Source organism: Nannospalax galili, unplaced genomic scaffold, assembly GCF_000622305.1.
Source record: "Nannospalax galili isolate Female #2095 unplaced genomic scaffold, S.galili_v1.0 scaffold100, whole genome shotgun sequence".
NCBI classification, from domain to species: domain Eukaryota; kingdom Metazoa; phylum Chordata; class Mammalia; order Rodentia; family Spalacidae; genus Nannospalax; species Nannospalax galili.
The window spans coordinates 5,029,716-5,044,923 of record NW_008352891.1 but is presented as its reverse complement, the minus strand read 5'-3'; the positions used below and the strand labels follow the sequence as shown (position 1 = coordinate 5,044,923).

Genomic DNA, 15,208 nt, shown 5'->3' with positions numbered 1-15,208 from the left:
AAAGTATATTTTAAAAATGAAATGGAGATATTTTTTAAATGTTAAAAACTCATTCAATTTTATGTCTTACAGGGTTTTTACTGAGTTCAATATTCTATAACTATTATTTTAACTGTGAACCTAAAAATTTACAGCCACTTTTGAAAGAGATGTATCCTTGCTCTGGAATGTGTTACTGAAGATGTTAAAGCTGTAATGAAATGCTTCTTCTAATCATGTGGTTATTAAATTATTTGTGCTATTTTTAAACAGCAGCTTCCTATTATAAACATATCTGCTCACTGACTCAGATGATGGCCCTCTCTTGCTCAGGACCTGGAAGCCAGATGAAACCACCCACCGAGGAACAATTATAAATCAGAGTGACAGACAAAACAGAGCTGGGAAAGGCCAGTCTGCTTGTGATGGCCCCAGCTTCATTCAAGAGACTTTATATTACTGGCTGATTCTCTACTGACAAGTTGAGTTCTGAATGCTGTATTTGTGTGACACTGCTACACAAACCTGGGAAATCGTAAGACAGGAAGGAGCATGACCTATTTATTGTTTGTATGAACCTATAACCTGATAACCCTTACCTAAAAGTCCAGGAGATATCAAATTCTAGTCTTTCTTGATTTCCTGGGGGTGTGGCATCTGAGAGGAGGCTGGAAAGTCAAGTAGGCTTCAACACATAGAAATGTGAAGAGGGGCTAGAGACATGGCTCAGCAGTTAGAGGTACTTGCTGCTCTTGCAGAGAAACAGAGCTCATTCAGCTCTCACCTCATAGGTGGCTCATAACCACCAATAACTCCAGCTCTAGGGGATTTGATACCCTTTTCTGGCCTCTGTGGGAACGTGCATGCACACGGTGCAGATCCATATACTCAAGCCCACACACATATACATAAAATTACATTTTTTAAAATTTTATTTATTTTTTTAAAAAATATTTTACTTATTATTTTTATGTGTATGAGTGTTATGCCTGCATGTAGGTAAAGCGCACCCGTGTCGTGCAATGCCCGTGGAGGACAGAAGAGGCTGTCGGATCCTCTGGAACTGGAGCTATGGACAGTTGTTAGCTGCCATGTGGGTGCTGGGATTCAAACCCGGGTCTTCTGCAAGAACAATCAGTGTTCAGTGTTCTTAACCACTGAGGCCTCTCTCCGGTCCCCGATATATATGGTTTTTTGTTGTTGTTGTTGTTTGGATTCTTTTTTTTTTTTTATTTTTTTTTTTTTTTTGGGTCAAGGCCTCCCTATAGCCCCAGCTGGCTTGGAATTCACTATGTAGATCAGGCTGGACTTGAACTCAGAGACATCTGCCTGTCTCTGCCTCCCGAGTGCTGGGATTAAAGGCATGTGCCACTACACCCGGCTTTTTTAATCTTTTTTGAGATAGGGTGTCCCAGTAGCTCCAGCTGACCTGGAACTCACTATGTAGACCAGGCTGGTCTTGATCTCACAGAGATCTACCTGCCTCTGCCTCATGAGTGTTGGGATTAAAGGTGTGTGCCACCACACCTGGCTAAAATGGTTTTTTTAATCTAAAGAAAATGTGAAGAGACCATTTTAGATGACCGAGGAGGACGTTAGATCAGTATCTTTTGAAAAGTCATCTTTTGTTTTTGATTAAGCCTGACTGTAAAAAACAAAAACAAAAACAAACAAAATTCTAATACCATGACTGCTATTCTGAAGGTCTTGGGGAGCTACATAGAGGAGAGGCAGGAGAAAAGTGATAGATAAACAGAAGGGTGTTTCAGGGACCTCGAGGACAAGCCAAACTGTGCTCTAAGAGGTGGCTGCAACATGGTATATGGTGCAGTGCTAAGGAATAAACTAGAGTCCCAAGGAAGACTCAGGGGCCACCTAGGATATGATGACAAGAGGCAGGGCCTGAATTAGGGTTACTGATCCTATTTAGGAAACAACTACTGTGAGATACATTTCTAAATGAGAGATGCAGGTGGGGATGGGAGGGTTAAGGATTGAAAACAGGGTTAAAATAGTTCTCAAGTGTCTAGCCTAAGTGGCCAGACAGCTGGTGAAGCCATGAGTTAGGAGCCATCATTAGATCATCAGAAAAAAAGGTGTGGGCTAGTATGACATAACACTGTCACCTAGATTCTGATGGACATTAGATGTTGAGTCATGTCTGACACAAAGACTCAAGAGACAGAAGAGTGCTATAAGGTAAATTTTGGAGTTACCTGTAAATGTGGGAAAAGTATTATTGAAAATGAACCAAATGTTTTCAAGTCAATAACTATGTGCTTATTTTTAAGTTAAGAAACAAAAAAGGAATTTTTTTCCTTTACACTTTTACCAAAGTGACCAAAATAACAGAGAATGTTAAAAAGAACATGTTACTAGATAGTCTTAAGACTTACAGTTAAAATGAAAACTCTTTTGACCCAGTTGTAAAAACATTTCCCTTAGGGATTTTTGCTCCTCTAATTATTTGTTTTCATGGCTGTCTTTTAAAAAGAAAAAGAATAGGACAGTAATGTTCTTGAAGTAGTTTACAAGTGTCTGGCAAATGATCTACCCTATAAACACACACACACTTAATATTTGTCCATAACATTTGGCAAACATTTGAAAGTAGTGCTCAGCCCTCCCGCAAAGAATTAAATGTGCAGATCCAAGCAGGTGTTTATTATTATCTTGTCCCAACATAGTAACAGATGAGGGTTGTCTGCCACTTAAAACACTGACTCTCTAGCTCCACCCCTAGCCCAGTGCGAAGGACAGGAGGAGGGCCTAGCTGGGGGGCATACTCAGTGGGTGAGGGAAATGTGCAGTAACAGGAGCGGAAATGAAGCTTAGTGCTCCAAGTGGAGGAGCTCCCTGAGCCTGCAGGTAACAGTTCTCAGAACCACCTGGCTATAGACCTGAGAGATGCTGATCAGAGTTCTCCCAAACAGCTTGGTCTAATCCCATCTCTGAGTTTTCATGCAGCTCTCCAACTCACTCCCAGCTATAAACAAATAACCAAGTACCATGGCAAAAAAGAAAAAAAATTATCTTTTTCAGGGCCTCACCAAGCAGCCATAAAGTCATCCAGGCCAGATTTTAGCCTGGAAGTGGGTATCCAGTATGGCATGAGGGTCTCATGAGAGCTTTGCTGGGATTCTGCCTCTCTAATTTCTGTGGAGTAAGCCCTCTCTCTCATCACTTCCCAGGAAAGCAGCAGGCCAGGGGAACATGCTGCTGCTGCTGCCTTGTCAGCACCTTCACTAAGCCCTCATACTGGCTAATCACTCATCTGGAGTCTTGAAAGTATTAGGGTGGAAACTGTGTTCCTTCAGAAAATCCAAGGTTTTTCTAATTCTTTGTCCAACACGGGGTCAAGGGGGACATAAATCCCTAGGAAAGCAGTAAAGGGAGGTCCTAGGACTGGAAGGTAATCAGTCCAGAAAGATCTAGAAGCAAGTTCTTTGGGAGGGCAAGAAAAATTTAACATCTGACCTACACAAGTATTTTGTAATGACATCCAAACTTCTGGTATAGAACAAGGGACTGATTACTGTCCCTACACAGAAGACACACAACTGCTAACTCCTAGGAAAATAAAAGTTGTTTGAGAAATGGAGGCATCAATCACCCCTAATGTAAATGCTGAATACTGACTTAACCAAAGCTACCCTACAGCTTTACTAGGATGAAAAAAACCAAGCAGCACCACCACTGGCAAAGTCCATAAAGAGTCTTATGCCAAAATAATCAGCTAAAGTGTTGGTCCCAAAGAAGTACAAGCAAGGGAGAAAGAGAAGATGGGAGGGCTAACTTTCCCAAAGGGGTCCTAGAGAAACAAGTAGTTTTTAAATGTTTGTATCATTGTAATATAAAAACAAACACAAAAATTTTGTTGGCAATAAAAGACATTCTTACGGTAAAACTATCTGATCCAACCCTGAATGCTTGTACATAATCAAATTTTGTCCCAAGAGATGAATTAACTCTTAATGGTACTTAGTAATTCTTAAGACTAAGACACCTCCTCCATGGCTCTCCCGGAACATGTGCAGCCTCTCTCACACACAGCTTGGCTGAGCTGCTGCAGAACCCAGAGCAGTACAGTCACACAGTCACACAGACTAAAGCAACAGAGGGAAACTGACCGAAAGGGCTGGCATGCAGAGCATGGTATCATAGGAAAAAATGGCTCTAGCCACTCAAATCCTTACAAACCAAATGGGGCACAGGTCCCTGTACCTCTCAAACTGCTTGTGCAAATAGGGAACTCAATGCATTATCTGCTGCAAGGTGATTAGAATGAGTATCAGCAAGTTTTTAAGTTCTGATATCATGAAGATAACCCTTATTGACACTATGTGGTGGGCCACTTCCCACTGTGGGCTCAACATCAATTGTACAGTAAACATCTTATTAAATTTTATTATGGAACAGTAATTGGAAACATCTTTCACTGTGTGCTCCAGTAAGCTTCAGCAGCCAGGGCAGAGCATCACTGCAAGATACTGACTTTCAAATCAGAAGATAGCAGGCTAGTAAAGCTCGGGAGGGTTTGAAGGGCTCAGTTCAAAGGCAAGACTGATGATCTGCTGAGAGTTAGCAATTCTTTCAAGTATTCTTTACAGTGATAATGAAGGGTTCTTAATTTGTGAGTGATTGATTTTTAAGGTCATGCCACGTAAGATAAAACCATCAGATGACAAATTATACAACCTTTGTCTAAGGACAGATTTTTAGAAGACGGTATACTGTGTCTGTATTTCTGGAATGAAACTAAGCTGATAATGGAGCCTGATTTGGATTGGCAAGTTAATAGAAAAAGCAAATCAGGACACATTCTACAAATACTGCTCTTTAGAGTGTTGCTATCAGGAGACACTATAAAGACAGCACTGGGGGCTGGAGAGATGGCTCAGAGGTTAAGAGCACTGGCTGCTCTTGCAGAAGACCCAGGTTCGATTCCCAGAACCCACACGGTGGCTAACAACCATCCATAACTCCAGTTCCAGGGATCCAATGCCCTTTTCTGACCTCCATGGGTGTTGCATGACAGGGATGCACTTACATACATGCAGGCAATGCACTTATACATGTTTTAAAAAAACGAAAGCACTGGCTCTTAACAGGTAGGAGGAAGAAGACACTGCTGCTTCTGCTGTTTGACATAAGAATGTAACATTTATTTTCAAGCTTTTTCCTCCCTAACTTACTGCAGCAACAGCACAGAGCTGGAAATAGACTCTAAAACAAATACATGCCATCCTGGTTGTTAACTACAGAATAGATGCTAGCAAGAATAGACAGTCAAGGGAATGCAGGCTTGACTAGACATATCATCCAGCAAGTCTTCTATTTACATGGTGCCCACAGATTAAGTCAGGGCCCCTAACAGCAAGGTTCAAATTTCATTTACCTCTGAAATCACTCATCTGTGGTAGTGGCACGAGGTACAAACTTCCATAAAGCCCTGTATAAATAAGAGCCAGGCTGATGATCAGGGCCCACTGTGATGCCTGTCTGAAAGCCTATCAGTGATGTGTCCTCATGGGACACCAGTGTCCTAAAGATAAACTCGTTTCACAAAATGGATAATTAGCAGAGAAAAGAGATGTAAATGCAGCACAGGGAGAGAAAGAGGGAGAGAAGGAGAAGGGGGGAGGAGGGAGGGAAGAGTTGACTATGGGAAAGTGGACACTGACACTGGCTAGGGCTTCAGATGCAAATCAGAGGACAGTGTGAGGTGAATGTCTCAAAATAAATCAGAAAGTACTTGTAATGAAAGAAGGAAGATACCCCACTGAGAGTGATAGTGGCAAAACCCTTCATATTGAACTGTCAGAAAGGCTGGGATATGGCTCAGTGCCTGGCACTTGTCTAGCATACATGAGGCCCTGGGCTCAATCCCTAGCATTGAAGAAATAAACAAACAAGCAAGCAAACTCACTTTTAAGAGACATTTAATGATAGTAACAGGGCAAAGGATGAAACTTTAGAAAGCCGTCCAAACAGGAGAGCATGACAATTTGCTAGGATAAAGAAAAGCGCTGGGTCCATATCAAAAATATTTTATTTAGTTTTATTAGCCAGACGTGGTGGTGCACACCTTTAATCCCAGCACTTGGGAGGCAGAGACAGGTAGGATCTCTGTGAATTCCAGGCCAGCCAGTGAATCCAGGCCAGCTGGGGCCACAGGGAGAACCTGTCTCAAAAAGCGCCCCCCCCCCAAAAAGGCCAAAAAAATTTAGTTATTATTAAAAATAAAGCCGGGTATGGGGGTTGAGGGTGTGTGGAAATCTCGGAGTTCAAGGACAGACTGGTCTACATAGCAAGTTTCAGGCCAGCCAGAGCTACACAGTGGGACCATGTCTCAAAATTGAATAAACAGAAACACTAGAATGTTTTCTAATGCTCTGAATAATATTAAAAGGCTTCAGCTTGTCTATCTTCATTTTCCTATGCATCTATGACAGACAGTAGTTTTGACACCATTAGGGAAGAAACAATGGTAATTCTTCCCATGGACTACAAGAACTCTCAAGGTCATTTCTACCATTCTGCACTACTGTTTACTCATCCAACTTCAACAAAGGGGGGGGGCTGGGGAGACAGTTCAGTTCATAAAGTTCAACTCTTGCAAGCCCAAGGGCTTCGAGTTCGATTCCCAACAGACATGTAAAAAGCTGGGCATGGTGATGTGTGCCTGTAATCCCAGAGCTGGGGAGGTGGAGACAGGCAGATCCTGGAGCCCACTGACCTGGCCTAATCACTGAACCCCAGGTACCAGTGTTGGACTGTCTCAAAACACAAGGTGGGAAGCTCCTGAAGGACACATGCATGTTCACATACACCTGAACACCCTCTCATGCACACATAATACATAAAACGTCTTGCAAAGGAGATGGGCTCACTTTTGTGTCTTCATAATCACAGGGCTTTGTGAAAGGCTTTACTGTCTACTACGCTGAACAAAATAAGAAAACTGAATTTTAGCCTAAGTGTCCACCCTTTATAACACTGTCATACTGAGGACTCTGAGCACAAAACATATGAAATGCTTATACCTACAGCCTAAATTAGCTCTACTCTCTTCCTGCAGGAACTGCAGAGTAGGAAGGTACAAAGGTCACTTTCACTTGGCTTGTAAAATGACATTGTGGATGAAGACTTAGGCTCTAATCACCCTCAGGCTCAGCTAACAAGGCCAATGTGAACATTCTGAAGAGGAAAGTCAGCACTGCAGGAAGCACATGCATTACCACACTGTAGGAGTACACATGTAGGAAGATGCACAGCCACAGTACATGGACAAATTTAAATATGAGTAAGATTAAATCATTGTTCAGTACTGGTTTGCTATTCATGTACTAAACAATGGAAACACTAAACCATCTATTTATTTACTTTAACAAGGCTTCCTAAGATTTAAATAATATATTTTATAAATGTAATAGGCCAGGATGACAGGATGCTGGAAGCAGCTAAGGAAGAAGGCAGCAAGAGGGAGCCGTGAGTGTAATTCACACAAAAAGCACAGACTAAGACTGTCTCTACCTGTCCTTGCATGCTACAGGTATAAAGCCCAGGCTATCACCCACTGTCACACCAGTGAGCAAGACAGCCTCCAGCAGGAGGCTGAGTGCTGAGGAAGGGAAAGAAACTGGGAGGGCACAGGGGCTTACACAACTTGCACTCCTCCCTGGCTGGAAAGCAGGGAAGAGAGAAAGAATGAGCAAATAGACAAGAAGCCTCCTATGAATCATGGCTCACCCCAGAGCCATAAGGCCAGGCCCTTTACTCTGTGCTCTCCCATATGGGGTCAGTCTGTACCATACCTGGTTCTCTGCCTGCCTGCTCTCAGCAGGTGAGAGAACAGGGTTGGAGAGGACCCCAGAGTCTTCACAAATCTAAAAAAACTAGGAAAGTCTCTCCACCTCTGGACAGTACCAAAAAAGTGTTTTTACTCACAGTATGGCTGATCCATGCCTACTGTTGCTAGTCAGAAAATGCAGGTAGGTTGTAGCTACATGTCCTCTTGTAAACAGCCCCCCAATGCCCTAGCAAAACAAAAACCAGTTACTTCTAGAATTAAAAACAAACCTGGCCACTTACAAAGGTGACCTGTAAAAATGGTTCACTACCCTCTTGACCCCCAGCCCTGCAAAATCATGTAAATCAAGAGGTTCAGATCTTTGTGTTCACTTTAAGAACCCCTGTGAAACTATTCAGGCCATCGAGGCTATGTATATCCAAAAAGCCACCAAGTATCCGAAGGATGCCACTTTACAGAAGTGGTGGTATATGCCACTCTGGTGGTATAATGGGAGCTAGTGGGTGTGCCCAGGTCACAGAGTGGGGGCTGAACACAGTGTGGGTGGTGGCCCAAAACAAAAGTGCTGAACTGCTGCACATGCTGAAAAACGCAGAGTAATGTTGAACTTAAGGATCTTGATATTGATTCTTCAGTCATTGAACACATCCAGGTTAACAGAGCACCCAAGATGCACTGCTGAACTTAGCAGAGCTCATGGTCAGATTAATCCATCCATGAGCTCCACCTGCCACAATGAGATGGTTCTCACCAAACAGAACAAAGGAGAAAAAGGTATCTCAGAAGAAACTAGAAAAACAAAAACTTATAGCAGGGGAATCAACACAAAATAAACATAAATAACAGTAAACACAAACAAAACATAGAAACCTTACTCAGTATCAAGAAAAATAATAAAGACTTGTAACAGAAGAATTAGGTAAATTATAACAGAATGTACAGCCATTAAAAATATTTACAAAGAACTTTCAACAAAATGGGAAACCTCACCCATGTTACTTTAGAACTGCGGTAACGATTGTAACACACAAGGTTATCTTGCTAGTACAGTTTATAATTTTAAAAGAATTAAGACAGGAGGGAAATTGGCTGAAATACTAATCCTTTTCCCTGGGTAGAAGAATTATATAAGAGTGGCTTTCATCTTGTCATTTTCTTTTCTATTTTTCTAAACTTCCCATACTGAGAACATTTTACCTTACAACCAAGGGGGGAAAATCCTAAATAATAAACAGATATACATTACTATCCATAAAAAGCAAAACTAGCTTATCAATATTTTCTCTGCCTAGAAAATCTTACCTTAACTTTCTTTTTCAATGTAGATTTTTGTTTCTCCTCCTCTTCTTCAATTAACTTAAGTGCCAGCTCTTTGTTAACTTTTGGCAATTTCTAGTCAAGGGAAAAACAATTTTAATATTAAAGGGCGGTAGTTTTGAAATTACTATGACTTCATAAATAAGGGATAACTAATGACTATTTTTCAGTCTATTAGACCTCAGGTAGGAAATAATGCCACCAGGAATGCCAGCTGATGGGAGAAACAGTGACCACAGACTGCTACAGGGAATATGCTCCCCGACACCTTGTCCCAGTGCCACTGGGAAGCCAACTGCAGATAGCCTGGGACCCTCCTTGAGCAACCAGTGTGGAACTACAGCTACTAAAAGCTGCTGATAACATTCACTGTACTGCTTCCTGCTCCCCTGTGGTGAATCCCTAAGAAGAATTCTAGATGGGAATGTGATGACTCTCAGGTAAAGCTATGAGCTATCTCCTGTCCTCTTCCATTTAACATTTCACATAAAGTACTCAGTAAAATACAGCTCCGGCAGGTACTGTGACCAGCTGGGACAAAAGAACTCCACATTCCAGACTCTCCTGCTGACATAAAGATACATATACTCAAAATCAATCTCTCTCTTATTGCTATGACAAATTCTGAACAAATAGTCTGGAATATGGAACAAGTATTGAGGTAATCTCATAAAAGTTATCAGTTTCTTTTGTTTCCTGAGCGTATATGTACATTATATGCACACTTTAAATTAATGTTCACCTTTATTTTATCACTCAGTGATTGAACTTAATGGGATGCCAGAAAAACAGGAAGGCAGGAGTAGACAGACAGGAAGCTCCTCCCTGTCTGCTCACTGTCTGGTTGGAACCACAGAGCAACAGTTCTCTGCCATGAGAGCAGCAGGTGACTCTGGCAGCAGTGGTTTCTGGTGTTCAGCTTTTAACACACCCAGGACCATCCCCATCACCCCTCAATAGCAGCAGCCTACAACCCCTCTCCTGAGTCTGGGTCCTCCTCATGTCCCCTTCTTGCTGCCTGGCCCTGAGGTGGTGGTAGCTTCTGGTGCTTCCTGCCCCTCTCAGCCTCACCTCAGGGTTTCTGCCTTTTGATGCTCCAATGCCTGGTGGACAGTTATTTACATTCAATTCTCTCCACCAATATAACTGATGTCATTTGTTTCCTGATTTACTGTCTACTGAGCACTCCCAGAATTCAAAGAACCTGAACACACCAGGAAAAAATAGAGACCAGAAGAGTTCGAGCATTTGCCTAACTGAAATCTGTTTGAAAATGCCACCAGATTCTCCTAGTACAGGTGACAGTTGTCAGTCACTTTAGATTATCCCCATTGTTTTTTGGCCTTTTGGTGAAGATCAAGTGCAAATTATTTCTAACACTTCAGCAACCTCCTCATGACAAAGTACACCAAGAAAGCAAAATATATGAGATAAGATGGATAGCAATGAGCAGGATGGCAGGTGTCCTCACATAATACACCAAAACATGGGGATGGAGAGGTGGCTCAGCAGTTAAGAGCACTGGTGCTCTTACAGAGGACCTGGGTTCAGTTCCCAGCATCCATATGGCAGTTAACAACCACCTGTAACCACCTGTAACCCCAGTTCCAGGGGATTTGACACCTTCTGGCCTACTGTGGGCACTGCATGCACATGGTACACTTACATATATGCAGGCAAACACACATAAAATAAAAATAAATAAATAAATAATGCACAAAATTAAAATGTACTATTTTCTCTTGTAAACTTGATTGTGAGTAAAAGTCTTTACCTTTAATTGGACTCTCTGTGCACGTGTTTCTTCTATCTTCTGTCGAATTTTATCTTTTCTATACTCTTCATAAGCAAATGGATTTACCATCAGTTTCACCTTTTTAAAAAAAAAGAATGAAATTACCCAGAATTATTTTGCAGCATGTTTCATATATACCATGAGTACTGTACCAAAGAAAAGCAGCTCTCTTGCAAATCACAAGTATGTTTCATGAGAGCAAAAATACGGAAGCAGCAGCTACAGACTGTTCATCAACCACTGAAACACCTGCAGCCCACATTTACCTTGTGATAGAGTCTTATATCCATGAAAAATCCATGCATGTATGCCCGGAGAAAAGGTGATCCAATGAGATGTGTGAGCCCTGTAAAAGTCAATCAGAAGAAGGCTGGTTCTTACCAAGTCTTCATCAAAATTAAAGTAGTAAGAGGCAGGTATGGTGGTACATGCCTTTAATCCCAGCACTCGGGAGACAGAGGCAGGTGGATCTCTATGAGTTCAAAGGCCAGCATGGTCTACATAGTGAGTTCCAGGCCAGCTGGGGCAACAGGGAGACCCTGTCTCAATAAAAAAAAAAAAATCAAAGTAATTATGGTTAGTCAGAAAACTACTTTCCTAGAAACTACAAGGCTGGATATTTTGTAGGAAGCCTTAAGAGAGAACTGCATGAAATGTAACAACCTGTGTGCCTACATGTACTTGTCACCTGTTTTCCTCAGAAAATGTGGTCTAATTAACAAAGTTTGAATGTATTTGTCAATGATAGCAATATATGTCATGTAGGAGGTCTTTTAAGGCAAAGAGGGTATTCCCTCAAAGGAGAGTATGAGATGGCAGCCCTGTCCTCCTGCTCTTTAGTGATGTCATGCCATCTTACCACAGTGTACTGCCTCATCACAGAACTCAAAGTCACAAGTGTGCCTAGTCATGGACTGCAAATCTAAAAACTGTGAGCCATAAGAACCTTCCTCTTTGTAAACTGATTAACTCAGGTATTTGCTACAGTGATGGAAAGCTAACACTGGTTGGGCAGCCCTAATTGAAAATCCAGGACTCTAAAACCTGAAACTTTCAGAGTGCTATACCAGCATTCAAAAAGCTTGGAACTTTGGAGCACTTCAGACTTCAAGTTAGAAGGTCAACCTGTATTAAGATTCTTTTATATGTAAAGATTTGAATTCTAAGCTTTGGATTAAGTCTTTTATGAATAAATCTAAAGGAGAGATAGAGTGGGGCATGGTGGCACACAGCTTCAATCCCAGCACTAGGAGGCAGAGGCAGGCAGATCTCTGAGAGAGAGGCCAGCCTGGCCTACATATCAACTTCCAGGCCAGCTGGGGCTACAAGGGAGACCCTGGAGAGAGAGAGAGAGAGAGAGAGAGAGAGAGAGAGAGAGAGAGAGAGAGAGAGAGAGGAGAGAGAGAGAGAAACACTAGGAAACATTTACTTTACCTGCAGCTTGAGCCATTTCCTGTTACTATAGAGATTTATCATTTTCTCAAAACCTTCTACTCCAACAGTACTTGAAAAATATAATTGCTTTTTTGATATTTTTTTCTATATGTAGCTAGTATAATAAAAGGGTGTGCTGGATAGCTTTAGTGTCAACTTGACACACCTGGGTTGAGGGAGCCTCAATTGGGGAATTGCCTCTATTGGACTGGTCTGTGGCTATGTCTGAGGGGCATCTTCTTGATGAGTGATGTGGGAGGGCCCAGCCCACTGTGGGTGGTGCCACCCCTGGGCAGGTGGGCCTGGGTTGCATAAGAAAGCAGGCTGAGCAGGGGCCAAGGGAGCAAGCCTGTAAGCAGCATTCCTCCATGGCCTGTGCTCCAGCTCCTGCTTCCAGGTTCCTGCCCTGAGTTCCTACCTTGGGCTCCCTGATGAACTGCGTGAGACCTGGGAGATGTAAGACAAATAAACCCTTTCCTCCCCAAGTTGGTACTGGTCAGAGTGTTTTGTCACAGCAATGAAGTACAAACTAAGACAAAGGGATTACTTCCCAATTAAGGTATAGAAAATTTCCAGTTGGTTGAACTTAGCTAAACCTTTCTCTGAGCTGAGACTACAAATTTGGTAATTTGCAATATGTTTAGTATCTGATTGGGCAGAATGAGGAGATTTAGAAAATCAGATAAACTTGGCTCAGTCAAATGTAATGTTCAAAACTCATAAAATTGAGAATGAAATAATTTCAAAACATTCTATTATATTTTACCTAAGTTTTCAAGGTCTTTCTTGGTGACAAATTTGTAATCGTCATATACCGTGCTCTCTGGATTCTCTTCTAATTCTTCTGTCAAGTTGTCTAGGAAGGAACACCACCTGGGAGCTGGACCCAAAACCTGTGGGTGTTTACTACAAGTTAGCAAATGCACATTCTCAGTATGTCAACCAAGACTTAGCTTATAGCCAGACTGCTTTGAACATAATTTTTAAGTACTAGCTTCTATGAGAGGCATGGGAAGATAACTAGAATATGTATAGTAGTGAAGGCTATAATGGAAAAGGAATAAACAAAGTAAAAAAATTTAGACTTGAAATGGTTAAAAAAAAAATCTCAGTCTGAGATGCAGCGATAGCTAAATTGTTACATTAGAACTACCAAAACAGATAAATAATTCAGGTACTTATAATAACCTCTAACCATTCATCTATGACATCCCTCACTCGATCTAGTACTAAAATTCTACAAAAATATTCTCAGTCTGGCTCTAGACTGTACAAAATACCCAACAAAGAATGTTGTACACCATAAGATAAGCTATATGCAATTTTCATTTATCAATTAAAATTTAACAGTTTTTCATATATAGAATTCTTCAGACTTGACCTAAAATAAGTAGCCAGGACCCATTAAATAACCCAGCAAAAAGCTGAGTAACAAAAGATTGAACGGCGCTTATAAAAACCAACAAAATGTGAAGTTCATAGTCCCACTCCTCCTAGAGCACTGTGGCTGCTGGGTAGCTTTTTACCACTGATAATATCTTTCCAACACTATGTCACATCCATTGAGGTCAGTGCTCATTTCAAGGGAAATCTGCCCATTCCATGCAGATACACTACAGACAAGGGAACACTGGGTTCAGGAAGAAAGGAACTTTCACTGATGATTTATAGGGAACTACAATGTAATTATAAAGGGGAAAAACTGAAAATCACAATGGAAATTAATAAATCTAGTTTAATCTTTTTTTGAGAAGGGAAGGTAGGCAGAGGAGAAATAGAACAAAGGAAAACAGCCCTGTTTACGGTTTCTTCAATTTAAAAAGAAAAAAAGGTCCCTGCTCCACCTCCACAAGGCCTATGAGGCTGTGAACATGAGAACCAGCATTTATGGGAGTAAAGGACTCTTGCAAAGAACTTTCATATCACTGTAGTCATACTACTTTTTTTTAAATCAAAGAGTTTGATAAACAGTTTGACTTCAATATAAAAGATAAATATTCAGGAGATGCAAGGCATGTTTGAAAAATCATTTCAGAACACATTTTTTCATTTATTTTATTATTTATATGTGTATGAGTGTTATGCCTGTATGTATGTAAGTGCACCCATGTCCTGCAGTGCTCATGGAGGCCAGAAGAAGGCATCAGATCCCCTGAAACTAGAGTTAAGGATGATCATTAGCCGCCATGTGGGTGCTGGGAATCAAACCTGGGTCCTCTACTAGAGTGGCCAGTTCACTTAATTGCCCAGCATGGATTTTAATGCAATTGTTTTAATTTGTCTCAGAAGAGAAATCAACATACATCTCCCATTTCTTTTCAGAAAGAAAACCATCAGGACCTCCACAACAAAGTGGAACTTACAGATTTACACTAGTACTAACTCCAAGTTTATCTGTGTAAGAGCTTTTCTCATAGGCCTATCAGTAAGTTGCCAAAGTAGTGGTCAATGAGAGCTTAGCTCTCTAATGTACTTACAGTGACTGCATATTCATATGTGAAAATCCCTTGCTGTTTCCCAAAGCAATAATACATGTTACATGTCAACTAATCTCTTAAAGATACATGCTATTGCTGCTACATCAAATATGCCAGGTTTGCTGGGCTAGGGGCTATCACCCAATAGCAGAAAATGCACTTAACAGGCTGTAAAGATGACTTAGCAGGTAAAGCCACCTGCTGCCTAGCCTGACAAGATTTCCATTCCTGGGGCTCAAGTAGTGGAGAGAAGTAACTCCCACAAGTTGTTCCCAGATTTCTCCAAGTGCACACCTACACATACACACACACACACACACACACACACACACACACACACACACACACACACACACAAAAGAAATACATGTAACAATTTTTTTTTTCCCCCCA

The 15,208-nt window shown here is 41.4% G+C and overlaps 1 protein-coding gene across 3 annotated transcripts in view; it reads right to left on the bottom strand.

The window, feature by feature from the left end:
- Positions 1-15,208, bottom strand: part of Nol10 (nucleolar protein 10) — a 103,772-nt gene that overhangs the window by 22,854 nt on the left and 65,710 nt on the right. For all 3 annotated transcript variants that reach the window (XM_008850115.3, XM_029554567.1, XM_029554568.1), the window contains 4 exons: positions 13,105-13,231; positions 11,171-11,250; positions 10,884-10,982; positions 9,095-9,184 (listed from right to left, as the gene is read on the bottom strand). In XM_008850115.3, coding sequence (XP_008848337.1) covers positions 9,095-9,184; positions 10,884-10,982; positions 11,171-11,250; positions 13,105-13,231 — 396 coding nt within the window. The remainder of the gene's footprint in view (positions 1-9,094; positions 9,185-10,883; positions 10,983-11,170; positions 11,251-13,104; positions 13,232-15,208) is intronic.